General features: G+C 40.1%; 2 protein-coding genes across 2 annotated transcripts; both read left to right on the forward strand.

The window, feature by feature from the left end:
* The first annotated feature begins 205 nt into the window (after positions 1-205).
* LOC140831432 (uncharacterized) lies at positions 206-4,689 on the forward strand. Its single transcript, XM_073195185.1, has 3 exons — positions 206-1,986; positions 2,335-2,866; positions 4,162-4,689. Exons 1-3 carry the CDS (start codon positions 206-208, stop codon positions 4,687-4,689), a joined length of 2,841 nt encoding a protein of 946 aa, XP_073051286.1.
* Positions 4,690-8,112: 3,423 nt separating this feature from the next.
* On the forward strand, positions 8,113-10,061 carry LOC140831433 (uncharacterized). Its single transcript, XM_073195186.1, has 2 exons — positions 8,113-8,349; positions 9,363-10,061. Exons 1-2 carry the CDS (start codon positions 8,113-8,115, stop codon positions 10,059-10,061), a joined length of 936 nt encoding a protein of 311 aa, XP_073051287.1.
* The last annotated feature ends 7,116 nt before the right edge of the window (positions 10,062-17,177 follow it).

Genomic DNA, 17,177 nt, shown 5'->3' on the forward strand with positions numbered 1-17,177 from the left:
AATAAGGATTGATAATCCATTTCCTTTCTTTTACTTCTTATCATTGCACTTCTGAAAACTTTGATTTGTATTGCTTTTCCTTTTCATTGGAATCAATAAAAAGTTTATTTGATCTATTCCTTGATTGATTTCATATTTGAAATAATCTTCAATATTTTTGTACATGATTATTCAAACCTCTTAGAAATTCTCATGCGTGTAGGAAATGGCAGAGAGACCCCATCGTAGCAACCGCAACCCGCGATATGCCAATCGCAACAATGATTGCAACAACAATAACAGCGAAGATACACCACCACCAGCAAGAGTTGGCCTTAGTAGAGAAGATTTAATGGCCATAGCAACCATTGTGGCAACAACCCTCCAAGGAATGAGCCATTTAAATACCAACACTAATCAGCCACCACCACCTCCACCACCGAATGGAATCAAACACCATTATGAATCTCTTCGAAGGAATCGAGTCCCAACTTTTGACGGCAACCCTGACCCAGAAGTTGGTCAAGGCTGGCTCAAGAATATTGAGATACAACTCCAATTGCTTGAAGTGCCAAATGAACTAAAAGTGACTGTGGTGACACCATTCCTAGAAGAAAAGGCGGCCAAATGGTGGGAGACAATCTCAGCAAATATGACAGAAGTCGGACCAATCACATGGCAAAGATTTCGAGAAGCATTCTTGAAACAATACTATCCAGCAGAGTTGAGATTAAAATTGTTGAGTGAATTTGAGAATTTTACTCAAACCCCGGATATGTCTGTTGCGGAGTACACTTCTAAATTCAACTCCCTTGGAACCTATGCTCCTGCCATCATGGCAGATGATATCCTGAAGATGCATCGTTTCAAACGTGGTCTGAACAGTCGTATCCAATCAGCTCTGGCAGTTTACCAACCCACGGGTTTTGATGATTTAATGGGAGCAGCCATTAGAGCTGAGACTTATATCAAGCGCCGAGAAGATGAAAATAAAAATAAACGACCTCTCACGGGACAATCTTTTCAAGGTAAACAACCAGTTAAAAGGTCAAACCAATCGAGTGGACCATTCAAGGGAACTCCTTCCAATTCAACCACAACATTCTCAAGCATAAAACCGTGTCCATTATGCAACTACCGACACATTGGAGAATGTCGAAGGAACACTGGTGCTTGTTTCAATTGTGGGAAGATGGGACACCGAATTACTAATTGTCCTGAACCATTAAAGAAAATGACATGGTCAGACACTAATGCTACCCCCAACAAACCAAAAGAGAATAAAACCAATGCTCGTATGTTTGCCATAACTCAAGAAGAGGCAGATGATGCAAACGATGTCGTGGCAGGTACCATTATAATCAATAAAATTTCAGCTTATGTGTTGTTTGACTGTGGTGCCACTCATTCGTTTATTTCTAAGAGATTCACTAAGAAGTTAGGGCTTATACCAGAGATACTTGTTGAACCTTTTAGAATTGCTACTCCCACCAGTAAAACAATTGAAACACATAAGATACATCGGAACTGCATAGTATATATCAATGAACACACATTCAACGCTGAATTGATTCAAGTCAACATGGTGGAGTTTGACGTTATTCTGGGAATGAATTGGTTATCCAAGAGTCATGCAATAGTAGATTGTCGGCGTAAGATTATCAAACTCCTAACTCCAAGCCAAAAAGAAATCACATACCATGGCAAGGCTAAGAAACGTAAATCCCTCCTTTCTGCATCTCAAACCTGGAAAGCCATGAAGTCTGGAGAAATAGTCTACCTAGCAATGGTAAATGAAGTAAAAGAAGGAGTCGAGCTCAAGATAGAAGATATTCCAGTGGTACAAGAATTTTCGGATGTCTTTCCCGAAGAGTTACCTGGAATGGTTCCGGACCGTGAGATAGAATTCGAGATTAACTTGGTACCAGGTGCTACACCAATATCAAAGGCACCCTATCGAATGGCTCCAGCAGAACTCAATGAGCTAAAAGAACAACTCCAAGAGTTGTTAGACAAGAAACAAATCAGACCAAGTGTCTCTCCTTGGGGAGCTCCAGTCTTATTTGTAAAGAAAAAAGATGGAAGTATGAGATTGTGTATCGATTATAGAGAACTCAACAAGATCACAATCAAAAACAGATATCCTCTTCCAAGGATAGATGATCTTTTCGATCAACTCAAAGGAGCCACAGTATTTTCCAAGCTTGATTTGAGGACAGGATATCATCAACTGAAGGTCAAACCAGAAGACGTTCCAAAAACAGCTTTCAAAACAAGATATGGTCATTATGAGTTTACGGTAATGCCATTTGGATTGACAAATGCTCCAGTAGCTTTCATGGATCTCATGAACAGAGTATTCAAGCCATTTCTCGACAAATTCGTGGTGGTATTTATCGATGACATTCTCGTATATTCCCCAAGTGAAGAGGATCACAAAGAACATCTTGACCTGACTCTTCAGATGTTAAGAGAAAAAGAGTTATACGCGAAATTCAAGAAATGCGAATTCTGGCTAAAAAGTGTGACTTTCTTAGTCCATATCATTTCAAAAGAAGGAGTATCTGTGGACCCTAAAAAGGTGGAAGCAATCACTAGCTGGCCGAGACCTAAGACAGTAGCTGAAATTCGAAGCTTTCTAGGATTGGCAGGTTACTATCGGAAATTTGTTGAAGGTTTCTCTTCAATAGCTACGCCTCTTACAAAACTCACACAAAAGAACTCAAAATTTAACTGGAGTGAGGAGTGTGAAAAGAGCTTCCAAACGCTCAAGGAAAAGCTTGCATCTACACCAGTACTGGTTCTACCCACGGAGGACAAAAGCTTTACCATTTACAGTGACGCATCAAAAGAGGGTTTAGGATGCGTACTCATGCAAGAAGGAAGAGTAATCGCATATGCATCAAGACAATTGAAGCCGTACGAGAAAAATTATCCTACTCACGACCTCGAACTAGCTGCGGTAGTTTTTGCCTTAAAAATTTGGAGGCATTATCTTTATGGCGCCAAATGTGAGATCTTCACAGATCATCAAAGTCTCAAGTATTTGTTCACACAGAAAGAATTGAACATGAGGCAGAGAAGATAGATTGAATTGTTAAAAGATTATGATTTAACAATAAGCTATCATCCGGGCAAGGCAAATAAGGTAGCTGATGCTTTAAGTAGGAAAACCATGGGTAAAGTGATCCTAGCTTCACTTTCTGCACAACCATGCCTTCAAGAAACAATCAAGTTAAGACAGAATCAAGATCCTACTTTGACAAAACTTAAATAACAAGTCAAAGAAAAGAAGTCACAAGATCTTCATATAGACGAGAAGGGAGTTCTATGGATGAAAGGACGATTGTGTGTACCAAACATCGAGAATCTTCGACAGGAAGTAATGTCTGAAGCACATAAATCAAAATTTTCGGTCCACCCCGGCAGTACAAAAATGTACAGAGATTTATTGAAAAATTTCTGGTGGTGCGGAATGAAGAAGGATGTAGCAGAACACATCTCTAGATGCCAGGTCTGTCAACAAGTTAAAGCTGAACATCAACGGCCTGGAGGACTTCTTCAACCCTTGGAAATTCCAGAATGGAAATGAGAACATATTTCCATGGATTTTGTAGTAGGTTTACCCAAGTCTAGGCAAAGTCATAATGGAATATGGGTAATAGTAGATAGACTCACAAAATCTGCACATTTTCTACTTGTCCGCATGAATTATAATCTGGAAAAATTGGCTACCATATACATGGACAATATTGTGCGGTTACATGGAGTTCCGGCAAGCATTCTGTCTGATATAGATCCAAGATTTGTATCTCGGTTCTGGAAAAGTTTTCAACAAGCTATGGGGACTAAGGTTACTCTCAGTACAGCTTATCACCCTCAAACTGATGGCCAAACAGAGAGAACAATACAAACCCTTGAAGATATGCTACGAGCATGTGCTTTAGAATTAAGTGGTAATTGGAGTGAACATCTACCTTTAATTGAGTTCGCTTACAATAACAGTTATCATAGCATTATTGGAATGGCTCCATACGAAGCTCTGTACGGCCGAAAATGTCGATCACCTCTATACTGGGATGAGGTAGGAGAGAAATCCATAACTGGACCTGAACCTGTCCAAGAAACCGTGGAAAAAGTAACAATAATTAAAGAAAGACTCAAATTGCTCAAGATCGACAGAAAAGTTGGGCTGATCTAAAGAGGAGACCAGTGGAGTTCACCGTTGGAGAAAAATCTTACGTAAAAGTTTCTCCCATGAAAGGAGTTGTTCGATTCAATAAAGCTGGGAAATTACATCCTCGATACATAGGACCTTTTGATATTTTAGAAAGAATCGGAACATTGGCATACAGACTAGCATTGCTACCAGATATGTCAAGAATTCATAATGTATTTCATGTTTCACAATTGAGGAAATACATCCCAGATCCAAGTCATGTTCTTGAAACTGGACCGCTCCTGATGGAAAATAATCTGAATGAAAAACTAAGATATGAAGAAGTTCCAATTCGAATTTTGGACACCAAAGAACAAGTATTAAGGCGACGCAACATTTCCTATGTTACGATACAGTGGTCTAATCATACCGAAAGAGAAGCTACTTGTGAACTAAAAGAGAAGATGTTCGAGCAATATCCCTATCTGTTCGAAAATCAAGAAAACTCAAGTTTCAGGGACGAAACTTCCAATAAGGAGGGAGGAATGTAAGAATATGATTTATTATTATTAATTATTAGTATTAGTATTATATTTATTAGGTATTATGAAGTGCAAAACATTGAAAACATAAGTGCAAAACATTGAAAAAATGAGTGCAAAACATTGACAAAACATGAGTGCAAAACATTGAAAATCAAATGTGCCAAAATTGACTAAATAAATAAAATATATTAAAGTATGCATCAAATTTTGTGGAAATTATTTTCAAATCTTGCCTATAAATAGATGTATTGAGTTTGAGGGAAATCACACCAAAAACCTCTCCATCTAGAGCAAGCTTGAAGTTTGAAATCATCAACCTTTCTTGAAGTGAAATTTAGGAGCAATAATTCTGTTATACGTCTGGAAATTCTTTCCATCACTCCCGACCTCAGAATCCGATCTTCACCATTCATAATACACTTTCAGATGTTCTAAACATCATATCCAAATTTCAGCCTCATCCAACGGTTCAATTTCTGGGAAACGTATCTGCAAGAATACTGCTCGAAATTCAAGCGAATTTAACAATCTCACGGATTTTCGGACGTTAACTTCCAGCTTGTTTCTTTCATAATTTAGGAGCACCTTTCTGTAAGTGGGCTTATATTTTAAAGTATTTAAGTATGTTTTCGAAAATTCGATCGACATGATATATTCCTTCGATTTGATATACGAATATTTTGTTTCGATAAATTGTTAAGCATGTTTAAATCAATTTCAAGTGCATGTTCTTTTCATTTCAAAATTATGTTGTCTTCGTTTCATGTTATATTCTAGTATATGTTCTTAAACACCAATTTGGTATATTCTAAGAATTATGTTTAAAAGCACTGTTATGATTCAAGTTAGAAATGGTAAAAAGGAAAATTTTCCTAAAACATGATAAGATATGACAAGTTTATGGCCCTGATGCGGTGGGTAATAATAACCGATATATGGCATCACCCCTTAGAGGAATTACATATAGGGGACTGATCAGTAACACCATGGATAATAAGATGAAATAACAGTGCAATATGAATAATATATGATATGTCTATATGCATATGCTAAGTTATGTTTGCTCATTGTTAATATCATATCTTGATTTTGTTATGAATAATTATTGTAACATGAAATTCATTTAATATTTACATAAATATATATAAGTTATGTCGTATCTATCATTTTGTCTATTTATTGTTCCGACGTTTGTTGAGACACGGAAAATTTCGAAATGTTAAAGATCTATATATGTATATCCTTGTGTTATTGTGATCGATCGGCCCCCACTTGCTGAGTATTTCACAAAATACTCACCCTTACACCTCTCACTCCCAGATAAGAATGAAAAACAAGTTGAAGAAGAAGAGCAAATGCATTTCTAGGGATGGTAACAAAGTTTCAGTTGATCAAGACATAATTTGGAATTTGGCTATCTTTTATTTTTACGTTGTTCGCTTCCGCACTCGTTTTTTAAGTTGATTATGTTGTAAAGATAATGTATGTTTTATGAAAAAGACTGGTTTGGTTGTACACTGTACTACGAGGCTTGTTGATTTACGATTGAATAATTGTAAAACAACGCCGGATGTCAACTCACCCTGGTATCGGGACGTGACAGGCCCGTTCTCGGCTTGTTTCGGGCATTCTAACTTCCTCCTTTCTTCACATATTTCCATGGCCCTCTCCAAGTGATAAGTGCAAGATTTGCACTTAATTTATATTAGAATCCATTTTGAATTAGGCTGGTTTCGAACAGAATTACGCGTTTTTGGGTTGTTTCTGTTGTCATTTCAGGAATGGAGAAAATAGCGAACACGAAGCCAAGTGGACCAAGAAACTCACAACCATGAGCATGCTACCGGACAGATGTGCGTGCGCGGCCGCGCAACTTCACGCGCATGCGCGCGCAAAGACAAGTCACCCGAGCATAACATCGCGCGCCCCCGCGCGACATCTCGCGCACCAGCACGCGCAAGGATGAATAACACACGCAGAAGATCGCGCGCTACCGCGCCACATCTGGCGCAGGCGCGCGCGCAGACATGCACGGCCAGACACAGCAGCTCGCGCGCGATCGCGCCATTTCACGCGCTACCGCGCGCACACACCCGAGAAGAGCGCGCGACCGCGCGACATCACGCGCACCCGTGCGAGCCAACACACGGCAGATGAGCAGCAACATACGCGCAACAGCGCCAGAACTCGCGCCCCCGCGCGCACACCGCGTCCATATTGAGTATAAATGCGCGATTCTTAGGTCAGAATGGGGAGAGCCGCCGTGAGGGGAAAACACACGAAAATACACCATCTTGGGAAGAAAAAGAAGGCGAGTGGAAAGCACGGAGAGGCGAAGATCGATTACAACTATGAAGAACGACGGATCTGGGGACAGAGACGACGCTTTGAATTTGTTATCTTTTCTTTTGTCTCTTTATTTTATTGCGTGTCGATGCCTAGAACTACAAATATGTATTGGTTTCTCTTGGATTTCGTGATGAACTAAACTTCCATTCTAGAGAATGACGTAACTCTGTGGATACGATGATTTGACAGCGTTGTTTATTTGATTGAATTCCGCTTTCGTTTAATTGTGTTCTCTGTGTTTACTGCACTGCAATTTACTTGCCATAAATTGTTTGTTGTTTGATTAATCTTATAACTCGGGAGAGGGACTAGGATTATAGATCATTAGAGATACATCGTTAAATGTTTATAGCGTTCGGAAGGCGTATAACTTTAGCGAGGCTTAGTAAGAACATTGTTTGCATTTATCTATGAAACGTAGATTCTAATTAGGAATAATTGAATCGAAGTTGATAGATACACTTTATTCGTCACTTGGGAAAGGAGGAATAAAATAATCTAAGTGTTCTTGGTCATTAAATAATTGGAATTCAGGAATATAAAATCAACTATGAATAATTATCGTGGAAACTTTGTGAAATCATTTCTCTAGATACTTTCTCTCATTGATATTTCTCAATTCGGTGATCTAATTAATTCATTGTTTTTAATTAATTCGTTTAAACAAACAAATCTGATTATTGATTTTTCTAGATAAAGTCTTGGCTATTTTAATTACATGAATTGATATACATTTTTATACACACTCCTCGTGGGATCGACACTTGTACTCAAAAGTACATTTTACTATAACTTGACATCGTGCGCTTGCGAGCAGTTAAGAAAAGACGCAACAAGTTTTTGGCGCCGTTGCCGGGGAGTGTCAAATTTGAATTTCTATCAGTATTGTTACCAATTAGTCTAGATTTTAATTTAGAGCGTTTATTTTTCTTTTATCTTATATTGATTAAGCGTTTTATTTTTCTTCCTGTTTGACAGTGTATGCTAAGATCGCAAAACTCAGACTTGCTTATTTTTTATCCGGAGATCGAAAGAACTACGAGAAGATTAAGAAAAGCAAGAAGAGAAGAGATCCAAGCAATGGCTGAAAACAGAGAAAATGACAGACGCGACCAACCAGAGGCGATTCCTATAAGAGATCACTTCAGACCAGTGATCAGCAATCATTACTCTGGGATTGCAAGAGGGACAATCAACGCCAATAATTTCGAATTGAAGCCCGCTCTAATCAATATGGTTCAGCAAAACCAGTTTGCTGGAACAGCCACATCTGATCCTCATGTTCACCTGAGAACTTTCTTGGAGATAACAGATACGGTAAAGATTAATAATGTTCCTGATGATATTATTAGAATGCGTTTGTTTCCGTTTTCTCTCAGGGATCAAGCTAGAGGATGGCTGCAATCGCTTCCCTTGGGAAGTATCACGACATGGGAGGAGTTGGCGACAAAATTTTTGGATAAATATTTTCCCCCTGTGAAGTCCGCACAATTAAAGATTGAGATCAGCACTTTTAGACAGACTGACTTCGAGCAGTTGTATGAAGCTTGGGAAAGATATAAGGAGTTGTTGAGGAGGTGCCCAAATCATGGTTTTGAAGACTGGGTACAAATCGAGCTTTTCTATAATGGATTGAATGGTCAGACACGTACAACTGTGGATGCAGCGGCAGGTGGCACGATCTTTGCCAAATCTCCTGCTCAAGCCTATGACTTACTTGAGCAGATGACTATCAATAGCTACCAATGGCCGTCTGAGAGGGAAGGAGTACCGCGGAAAGTTGGAGTTTATGCTGTGGATCCTATCACATCACTCACTGCACAAGTATCAGCATTGACTACACAGATAGCGACTATGAATAAAGTGAGTACATCAACCACTGAGGGAGCATCGTTTGTTGTTGAAGAATCGCAAAGTCCTGAAGAAGTGCAGTACATAAACAACAAGAATTTTGGAAGCTATGGAGGATATCGAGGTAACCCTCCCCCTAATACTTATCATCCTGGGTTGAGAAACCATGAAAATTTTTCGTATGCAAACAATAAGAATGTGTTGAATCCTCCACCGGGATTCAATACATCAAATGGGGAAGGGAAGCCGTCATTTGAGGACTTGGTTGGGACATTCGTTTCTGAATCTGGTAAGAGGATGGCTAGGACTGAGTCTAGGCTTGACAACCTAGAGACCCACATGGCAAGTATTGGTGCTACTTTGAAAATCCTGGAGTCGCAAGTTGGGCAAATAACGAAGCAACTCACGTCTCAACCATCAGGTGCAGTTCAAAAGATTGCAGACCCAAATATGAGAGAAGTGAATGCCATTTTACACAGCATGGGGAGATTGGAGTGGTAAGCAAAGAAGAGATAGTTGATCAGCCGACTCCAAGCAAAAAGAACCGAGGTAAGGAAGGTAAGAGTTATGATTTTGATCAATGTGTTGATATTTCTTTACTTCCCTACCCCCAAAGATTTTTACAATTGAAGGCTGAGTTACAAAAGAAAAAAGGTCTTGAAGATCTCAAGAACCTACACTCTAACATTCAGTTTGCAGAGCAGAAAGAGGTGGCATTTACTGGAGGAGATGATAAGGGCAGGAAAGGAAATCTTCCTCAGAAGCTACAAGACCCCGGGGAATTTGTTGTACCATGTGAAATTGGAAGTCAATCAGTGAAAAAAGCTATCTGTGATTCAGGAGCGAGTGTGAACATAATGCCAAGTTTCCTTTACGAGAAACTTGGATTGAGTAGGATAAAGCCCACAGGACTAAGCTTGCAGATGGCAGATAAATCGGTTAGGACACCGCTGGGTATTGTGGAAGATGTTGAACTTAAGATTGATAAAATAAGGCTTCTAGCAGATTTTGTGGTGCTTGACATGGGGAACAGTCAAAATGTTCGTGCTATTTTAGGACGACCATTTTTGGCTACTGCTGGAGCCGTCATTGATTTGAGACAAGGAAAACTGACCATGGCGGTTGATGGTCAAAACATAGAACTCAAGGCTTCCAAGATATCATACGATCCACCATAAACAAGATTGGTATAGTCGGGCTGATGACGTTAAACCAAGCGCTGTGTGGGAGGCAACCCACAATTTATTTTCTTTCGCATTCATTTTGTTTTTATTATTTTATTTTATTTTACGTCCTTAGTTGTTAATTTTACCCACCACCAGATCTATCACCGCCGCATCCCATGGACATGGATGACATAGATGCTGCGGACAACAACGCGAGCGCCCGAGTTTTGACACTCGTGCGCAAGGTATGTGTTGTCGTGTTCTTTATTTCTATACATTGAGGACAATGCATACCTTAAGTTTGGGGGGTGGTAAAATTGCGTTGCTTTTTAGAAATTTTCTGCAATTTTTTTAATTTTTTTTGTTTTATTTCGTGCTAGTTTTGTTAGGAAAAGTCATGGATAAGTCAAATGTGTGGCCGATGATGAAAATTAAATTGTGGTCCTTAAGTATATATGTGTTCATAATGCCTTGAGAGTCACAAATATTTTGCACTGTCGTGTTTGTTGATATTATTGTTGCTTAGAGACAAGTCGCATGCCTGTGATGCTAAACAGATGAGGGAGATCTGATTATTGGTAATTCTTGCATGACATTGACTGACACTTTTGAAGACATAGATATGATCTAGGCAGTCTTTCATAACATCCTTGGGCATGTGTTCTTTGTTTACTGTCAATTGTAGCCCTTTGAGCTTAAAAGTTAATTGAGATGCTTACTTTTTCTTCGTGCACCTATTTCATATATCATTTTGATTGAAAATTGCATGTGACTAGTTTGTATGAGATGATTAATGGATTGACGGTAATCTAGAACTTGTTTGTGCACTTTTTGAGGCGAAATACGGATAATATGTGACATAGGAATGATTTAGGCGATCTTTGAAACCGTTGAGCCTTCGAGCCTACCAAATGAATATGAAATATCCTTAGTGTCCCATTTTGAGCCTACTAAAAATCAAGTGGTGTGTGTCAATGACATACAATTAGCCCCCACTTGTATCTATTCTATATCCCACAGCAACTACCAAATGAAGCTTATACACTTATTTTCTTACCTGATTTTGAGAGAAATAAATTCATTGGTGTTGTAATGATTCGAATGCTCCTTGAAAAAAATAAAAAAATGAATGTACAGAAAGGAGTTCAAAAAGAAGGAAAACAATGAAAAGAATGAATCAAAAGTGGTGAGAAAGAAAGCATTTGGGAAATGAAGGATATGAATGAAAAGAAAACAATAAGTGGGTGGTGGTTGAAAAGAAAATGAAAATGGGTGAAGTTGATGAAGTTCAAATATTTCTCTCAAATTTTGATCTCCATGCCTTTATTGTAGCCATGAGCCGTAGCCTTACATTACAAGCCTACAAGACCTATTAACCTTGCCACATTTATCCAATATACTAGTGGAGAAAAGTTGCTCAAGTCAAGCCTATGGATACCAGAAAAACACTATCATCAAGTATAAACTTTAATCACTTGCATGCAAGCATCTCACGGTGTGATTTCATCTTTGGTATATTTCTGTTGAATATCTATTGAGCCAATTAAACACCGATAAAGTCCTATGTGATCTGTGAACGCAAATTTATATTTTGATGAAGTGTGAGTTGAACTGAACTGATGATATCTTGATTCTGTTAGGCGAATGGGCATTACAACTCTATTTGAGCATTCGATGGGGTAAACGAACATTGACTTATCACACACACACGTGACTCTTGGGAAATCGTGAATTACATGAAATTAGATGAGTCGGAGGTCAATATCACTTTTCGTACATCCATGACTTTAGTAGTGGCGTTAATCTTTTCCTTAGATATTAGCTTTTATTCTATTTTGCTCGGGACTAGCAAAAGTTCAAGTTTGGGGGGGTTTGATAAGTGCAAGATTTGCACTTAATTTATATTAGAATCCATTTTGAATTAGGCTGGTTTCGAACAGAATTACGCGTTTTTGGGTTGTTTCTGTTGTCATTTCAGGAATGGAGAAAATAGCGAACACGAAGCCAAGTGGACCAAGAAGCTCACAACCATGAGCATGCTACCGGACAGATGTGCGTGCGCGGCCGCGCGACTTCACGCGCATGCGCGCGCAAAGACAAGTCACCCGAGCATAACATCGCGCGCCCCCGCGCGACATTTCGCGCCAGCGCGCAAGGATGAATCACACACGCAGAAGATCGCGCGCTACTGCGCCACATCATGCGCAGGCGCGCGCGCAGACATGCACGACCAGACACAGCAGCTCGCGCGCGATCGCGCCATTTCACGTGCTACCGTGCGCACACACCCGAGAAGAGCGCGCGACATCACGCGCACCCGCGCGAGCCAACACACGGCAGATGAGCAGCAACATACGCGCAACAGCGCCAGAACTCGCGCCACCGCGCGCACACCGCGTCCAGATTGAGTATAAATGCGCGATTCTTAGGTCAGAATGGAAAGAGCCGCCGTGAGGGGAAAACACACGAAAATACACCATCTTGGGAAGAAAAAGAAGGCGAGAGGAAAGCACTGAGAGGCGAAGATCGATTACAACTACGAAGAACGACAGATCTGGGGACAGAGACGACGCTTTGAATTTGTTATCTTTTCTTTTGTCTCTTTATTTTATTGCGTGTCGATGCCTAGAACTACAAATATGTATTGGTTTCTCTTGGATTTCGTGATGAACTAAACTTTCATTCTAGAGAATGACGTAACTCTGTGGATACGATGATTTGACAGCGTTGTTTATTTGATTGAATTCCGCTTTCGTTTAATTGTGTTCTCTGTGTTTACTGCACTGCAATTTACTGGCCATAAATTGTTTGTTGTTTGATTAATCTTATAACTCGGGAGAGGGACTAGGATTATAGATCATTAGAGATACATCGTTAAATGTTTATAGCGTTCGGAAGGCGTATAACTTTAGCGAGGCTTAGTAAGAACATTGTTTGCATTTATATATGAAACGTAGATTCTAATTAGGAATAATTGAATCGAAGTTGATAGATACACTTTATTCGTCACTTGGGAAAGGGGGAATAAAATAATCTAAGTGTTCTTGGTCATTAAATAATTGGAATTCAGGAATATAATATCAACTATGAATAATTATCGTGGAAACTTTGTGAAATCATTTCTCTAGATACTTTCTCTCATTGATATTTCTCAATTCGGTGATCTAATTAATTCATTGTTTTCAATTAATTCGTTTAAACAAACAAATCTGATTATTGATTTTTCTAGATAAATTCTTGGCTATTTTAATTACGAGAATTGATATACATTTTTATACACACTCCTCGTGGGATCGACACTTGTACTCAAAAGTACATTTTACTATAACTTGACATCGTGCGCTTGCGAGCAGTTAAGAAAAGACGCAACACCAAGCTCATAGCCAATGGGGCGTAAGGGAAAGGTCCCGGACCTCGGCCTCGTTCATCTGATCTTTCAGCTGGCCTTTTTCTGTTTGGCTCTACTTTTTCCTTTCCTTTGTCTCTATGACTCTATCTCCCGGCTTGCCCTCTGTACGTCTCTGCCTTTGTGAATCCTCAAGGTTCACATATTTCTCAGCTCGGTTCAGGAGCTCATCATAGCATTGAGGGGGTATTTTCACCAATGAATTGAAAAATTGTCCTCCTCGGAGACCCTGTGTTAAGGCATTCACCAGGGTTTCAATAGTGGCGGCTGGGACCTCCAAGGCTACGTTGTTAAATCGTCTAATGAAATCCATTAGCGAGTCCGTGTCACCCTGTTTTACGTTGAACAAGCATAGGGAGGTCTTCAAGTGTATTTTGTTGGAGGCATACTGTTTCATAAAGACAGTACTAAATTCCCGGAAGCTGGTGACGGAATGTGGTCGCTAGCAAATCGAACCACCTCTAAGCCGGTCCTACCAATGTGGTGAGGAAGACTCGGCATTTCACCCTGTCTGAATATCGGTGGAGCAAGGTAGCGTTATTGAACCTCTCTAATTGATCTTCGGGGTCGGTTCTTCGTCGTAATCTCTAATCGTCGGCTGGCGGAAATTGGGTGGGAGATCCTCGTTCAGTATTTCGGGAGAGAGCGGACTCTCCTGACCAGGAAGGGAGGTCTGCCCCCCACTTGTCTGCCCAACCTTCTGATTTCCTCCCATACTGCGTCTAGGTGTCCAAGGGGAGGAGGGGGTGGCGGTTGTGGTGGCGGTGTTGGAGGCCGGTTTTGATGGAGGGCCTCATTTGTAGATGTGTTAATCAGTTGGGTCAGCTGCTCTAGGTTGAGAGCAGCTGCTTCTGCTCCCAGACCACCTCCAGGGTCTCCTTGACCACCCCTAGGACCTGTTCTTCTTCCTTTTCGTCCCCACATGTCTACGTCTTTGCTCAGATTTTCCCATAGACTGCTCCAATTGATGTTGCTGAAATCCGATATGATAACTGGGAGATCGGATCTTCACTGGTGGAGCTCGGATCAAACCTTCGGAAGATAACTGGGAGGTCGGATCTTCGCCTGGGGAGCTCGGAATCAAGAAACACAGACAAAAGTGTTAGAAGGGGGTCGGAAGGTTGTTCCGGCGTTGCCCTTCCGACGCTCAAGTCAGAGAATAGAAAACTGAGAGAGTAATGTGTGTGTTGAGAGAATGTGAATATATGAATCAATAAACAGTGAACGAAACCTGGTATTTATAGGGGAACAACAGAGTCCTAGTTTGGTAGATTTAGGTCCTCAGAATCTTCAGAATATTTGGTCAGATCTTGCGCCAGATTTGGTTGGATATTACGCCAGATTTGGTTAAATCTTTAACGGGTTTTAACTTCCTGGGCTTTGATCCCTGTGGGCTACGCGCTTAATGTCTGAGTAATAACTCTCGTAGGTTTGAGCCCACCTGAAGTTCAAAACCTGTGGGAGCTCGGCCGATACGTCTCAAATCACCCCGATACCACCCTCTTTGAGTTCGGCTCGACTTCATGTTGGGAGGTCGGCATGGGAGCTCGGCTTGGGAGGTCGGCTGAGCTCTTTAATCGGCGGAACTGATTGTATGGGAGGTCGGCTCGGATGACCTCCCAGATTACCTCCTGTGCTTCTCTGAATGCTAGACTTCCAACGAGATGGGCTATCCAGAGCGGGCCGAGCCCATCCTCAATCTGGGGGTATCACATGATGCAAAATGATGAGAGAAAGTCATGAATAATGTGTTATGTGTATTTTATAATATTTTACTATTTATCATTTTTTTATTTATTTGATATCATTTATTTTATTGGCTTGGTTTATGATTTCAGTTCTCACTTAATGAGATATATTCATTATGTGTCATGGAATTTCAAGGGTAATACATTATAGTTAGTGGAAGATCAAAACTAAAAGACAGTAAATGTAATGTCCGAGATTTTAATTACTGTAATCTGAGATTAATCTAAAATGATTTATGGATTAATTAAGGAAATTATAGTCGGGAAGGATTAGACTGAAAAGACGGAAGCAAACACGGAAAATGTGCGAGGACACAATACCTCGTGCATATGCGCGACCGGGAGTCACGCATATGCGCGAGGTATTCTGTCCTCGCACATTTTCCGTGTATATGCACGAGTTGGACAGAGAATGTCGCGCATATGCGCGACGATTTGCGAGCACATGCGCGAGCAGTCCTGTAGCCAAAGTTGTGAGACAAAACCTTTGGCACATATGCGCGAAGTTGAGGCGCGCATATGCGCCAGTAGTTGCGAAGCCGAGCATTGAGACCAGTAGGTCTCGCGCATATGCGCCATTTGGAGTCGCGCATATGCGCGAGACATGCAGATTGAGGAATCGCCACGTTTCTTTGGCATGCAATATATGTTTTATATATATATTGCGAACGATCCGCCCGTTTGAATTGAAATCTTAGCACAACACTGAGTTCCTATCGTTACAGGCTACAACTGGACGTAAGTTTTGTTACGTTTAGATACGATTTGAAGTTATGATATTGTCATAATCAAATAGGAATCATATATCGTGTTTCTGATACAGTAGACATCGTATAATCGAAGTCAGATTAAAGAACAGACTGTTTATGTAATTATTATGATTTTTGGAGTTGATTAATTGAGATTTGATATCAGATTTGTATTGTTATTGAGTTTATGAGTTGTACCGATATTGATTATGAGTTCTGGTACTATATCTGTGATGTTGGGACTGACGGGAATATCGAGATTGTATTATTATGCCGTCGAAACATCCGTAAATTGATATTGATCAGATTCGGTATTGGTTGAGGTTGTATTGTGGTACCCTATGTCGATTGGCAGTGATCAGATTATGTTTTGATTTGAGTATGGATCAGAACAGGTTTTGAATTGAATTATATACTGATATTGTATCTATTCGATTGTTATTATCAGATTGAATATGGACAGAGTTGAATTCGGGACTTCTTCTTTGTCAGATCGAGAAGATAAAGTTATAAATTAATGTTGAGTTGGGATTGCACAACTCGAGTGAGGTTTGACTCGAGTTTCCCTAAATCACATACTTTATTTTATTGCATTTTTATTTGCAGTCGAATATGATTGATATCTTTGGTCTATGGAATTATAGACAATGTATGTCTTGAGTCATAGGCGGATGCGCCTAGTCGTAGACATTTGATCTTGTGACAGAAGGGCCGGATAGTGAGGACTCGTCACTGGCCCATTGCACTTTGTCACAAGATAGGATATGGGTGAAAATGCCAAAAGTCTGTGACTGTTAGGTCAGGACACCGGACGTTTGGTTATATTGGAGTGGATAGAACTGGAGTCTTTTCTAATACTGGTGTTCGATATGGAAAGAGCCAAAGTCCGTGAATAAGAACATACCACCACCCCGATCGGGAGTGTAGGTTGGTGTATGTTCTTATTCCGAACGGGATCCCTAGATTAGGACTGAGTCGAGTCTGAGTCTGAGAATCACGGAGAGTGATTCAGTGCTTGATATTGAATTATGTTCCTGATTATGGTACATGTTTAGAATATGATTTATTCTTGATAGTGATTCATGTTTAGGATTATAATACATGTGATGAATATTTGATTCATGTTTCTGATTTTGATACATGTTAGGAATATCTGTTATATGCTTTTATATTATTTTTATAATTGCATGTATACATGGTTTATACTGAGAATATAATTCTCACC

This window comes from Primulina eburnea, chromosome 5 (assembly GCF_022965805.1).
Source record: "Primulina eburnea isolate SZY01 chromosome 5, ASM2296580v1, whole genome shotgun sequence".
Taxonomy (NCBI): domain Eukaryota; kingdom Viridiplantae; phylum Streptophyta; class Magnoliopsida; order Lamiales; family Gesneriaceae; genus Primulina; species Primulina eburnea.

Coding starts and splice junctions, on each gene's coding strand:
- LOC140831432 (XM_073195185.1), top strand. CDS start 206: ATGGCAGAGAGACCCCATCGTAGCAACCGCAACCCGCGATATGCCAAT. Junction 1,987..2,334: donor AAAGAACAACTCCAAGAGTT/GTTAGACAAGAA, acceptor TCTCATGAACAG/AGTATTCAAGCCATTTCTCG. Junction 2,867..4,161: donor TACTCATGCAAGAAGGAAGA/GTAATCGCATAT, acceptor CAAGATCGACAG/AAAAGTTGGGCTGATCTAAA.
- LOC140831433 (XM_073195186.1), top strand. CDS start 8,113: ATGGCTGAAAACAGAGAAAATGACAGACGCGACCAACCAGAGGCGATT. Junction 8,350..9,362: donor TCTTGGAGATAACAGATACG/GTAAAGATTAAT, acceptor CATTTTACACAG/CATGGGGAGATTGGAGTGGT.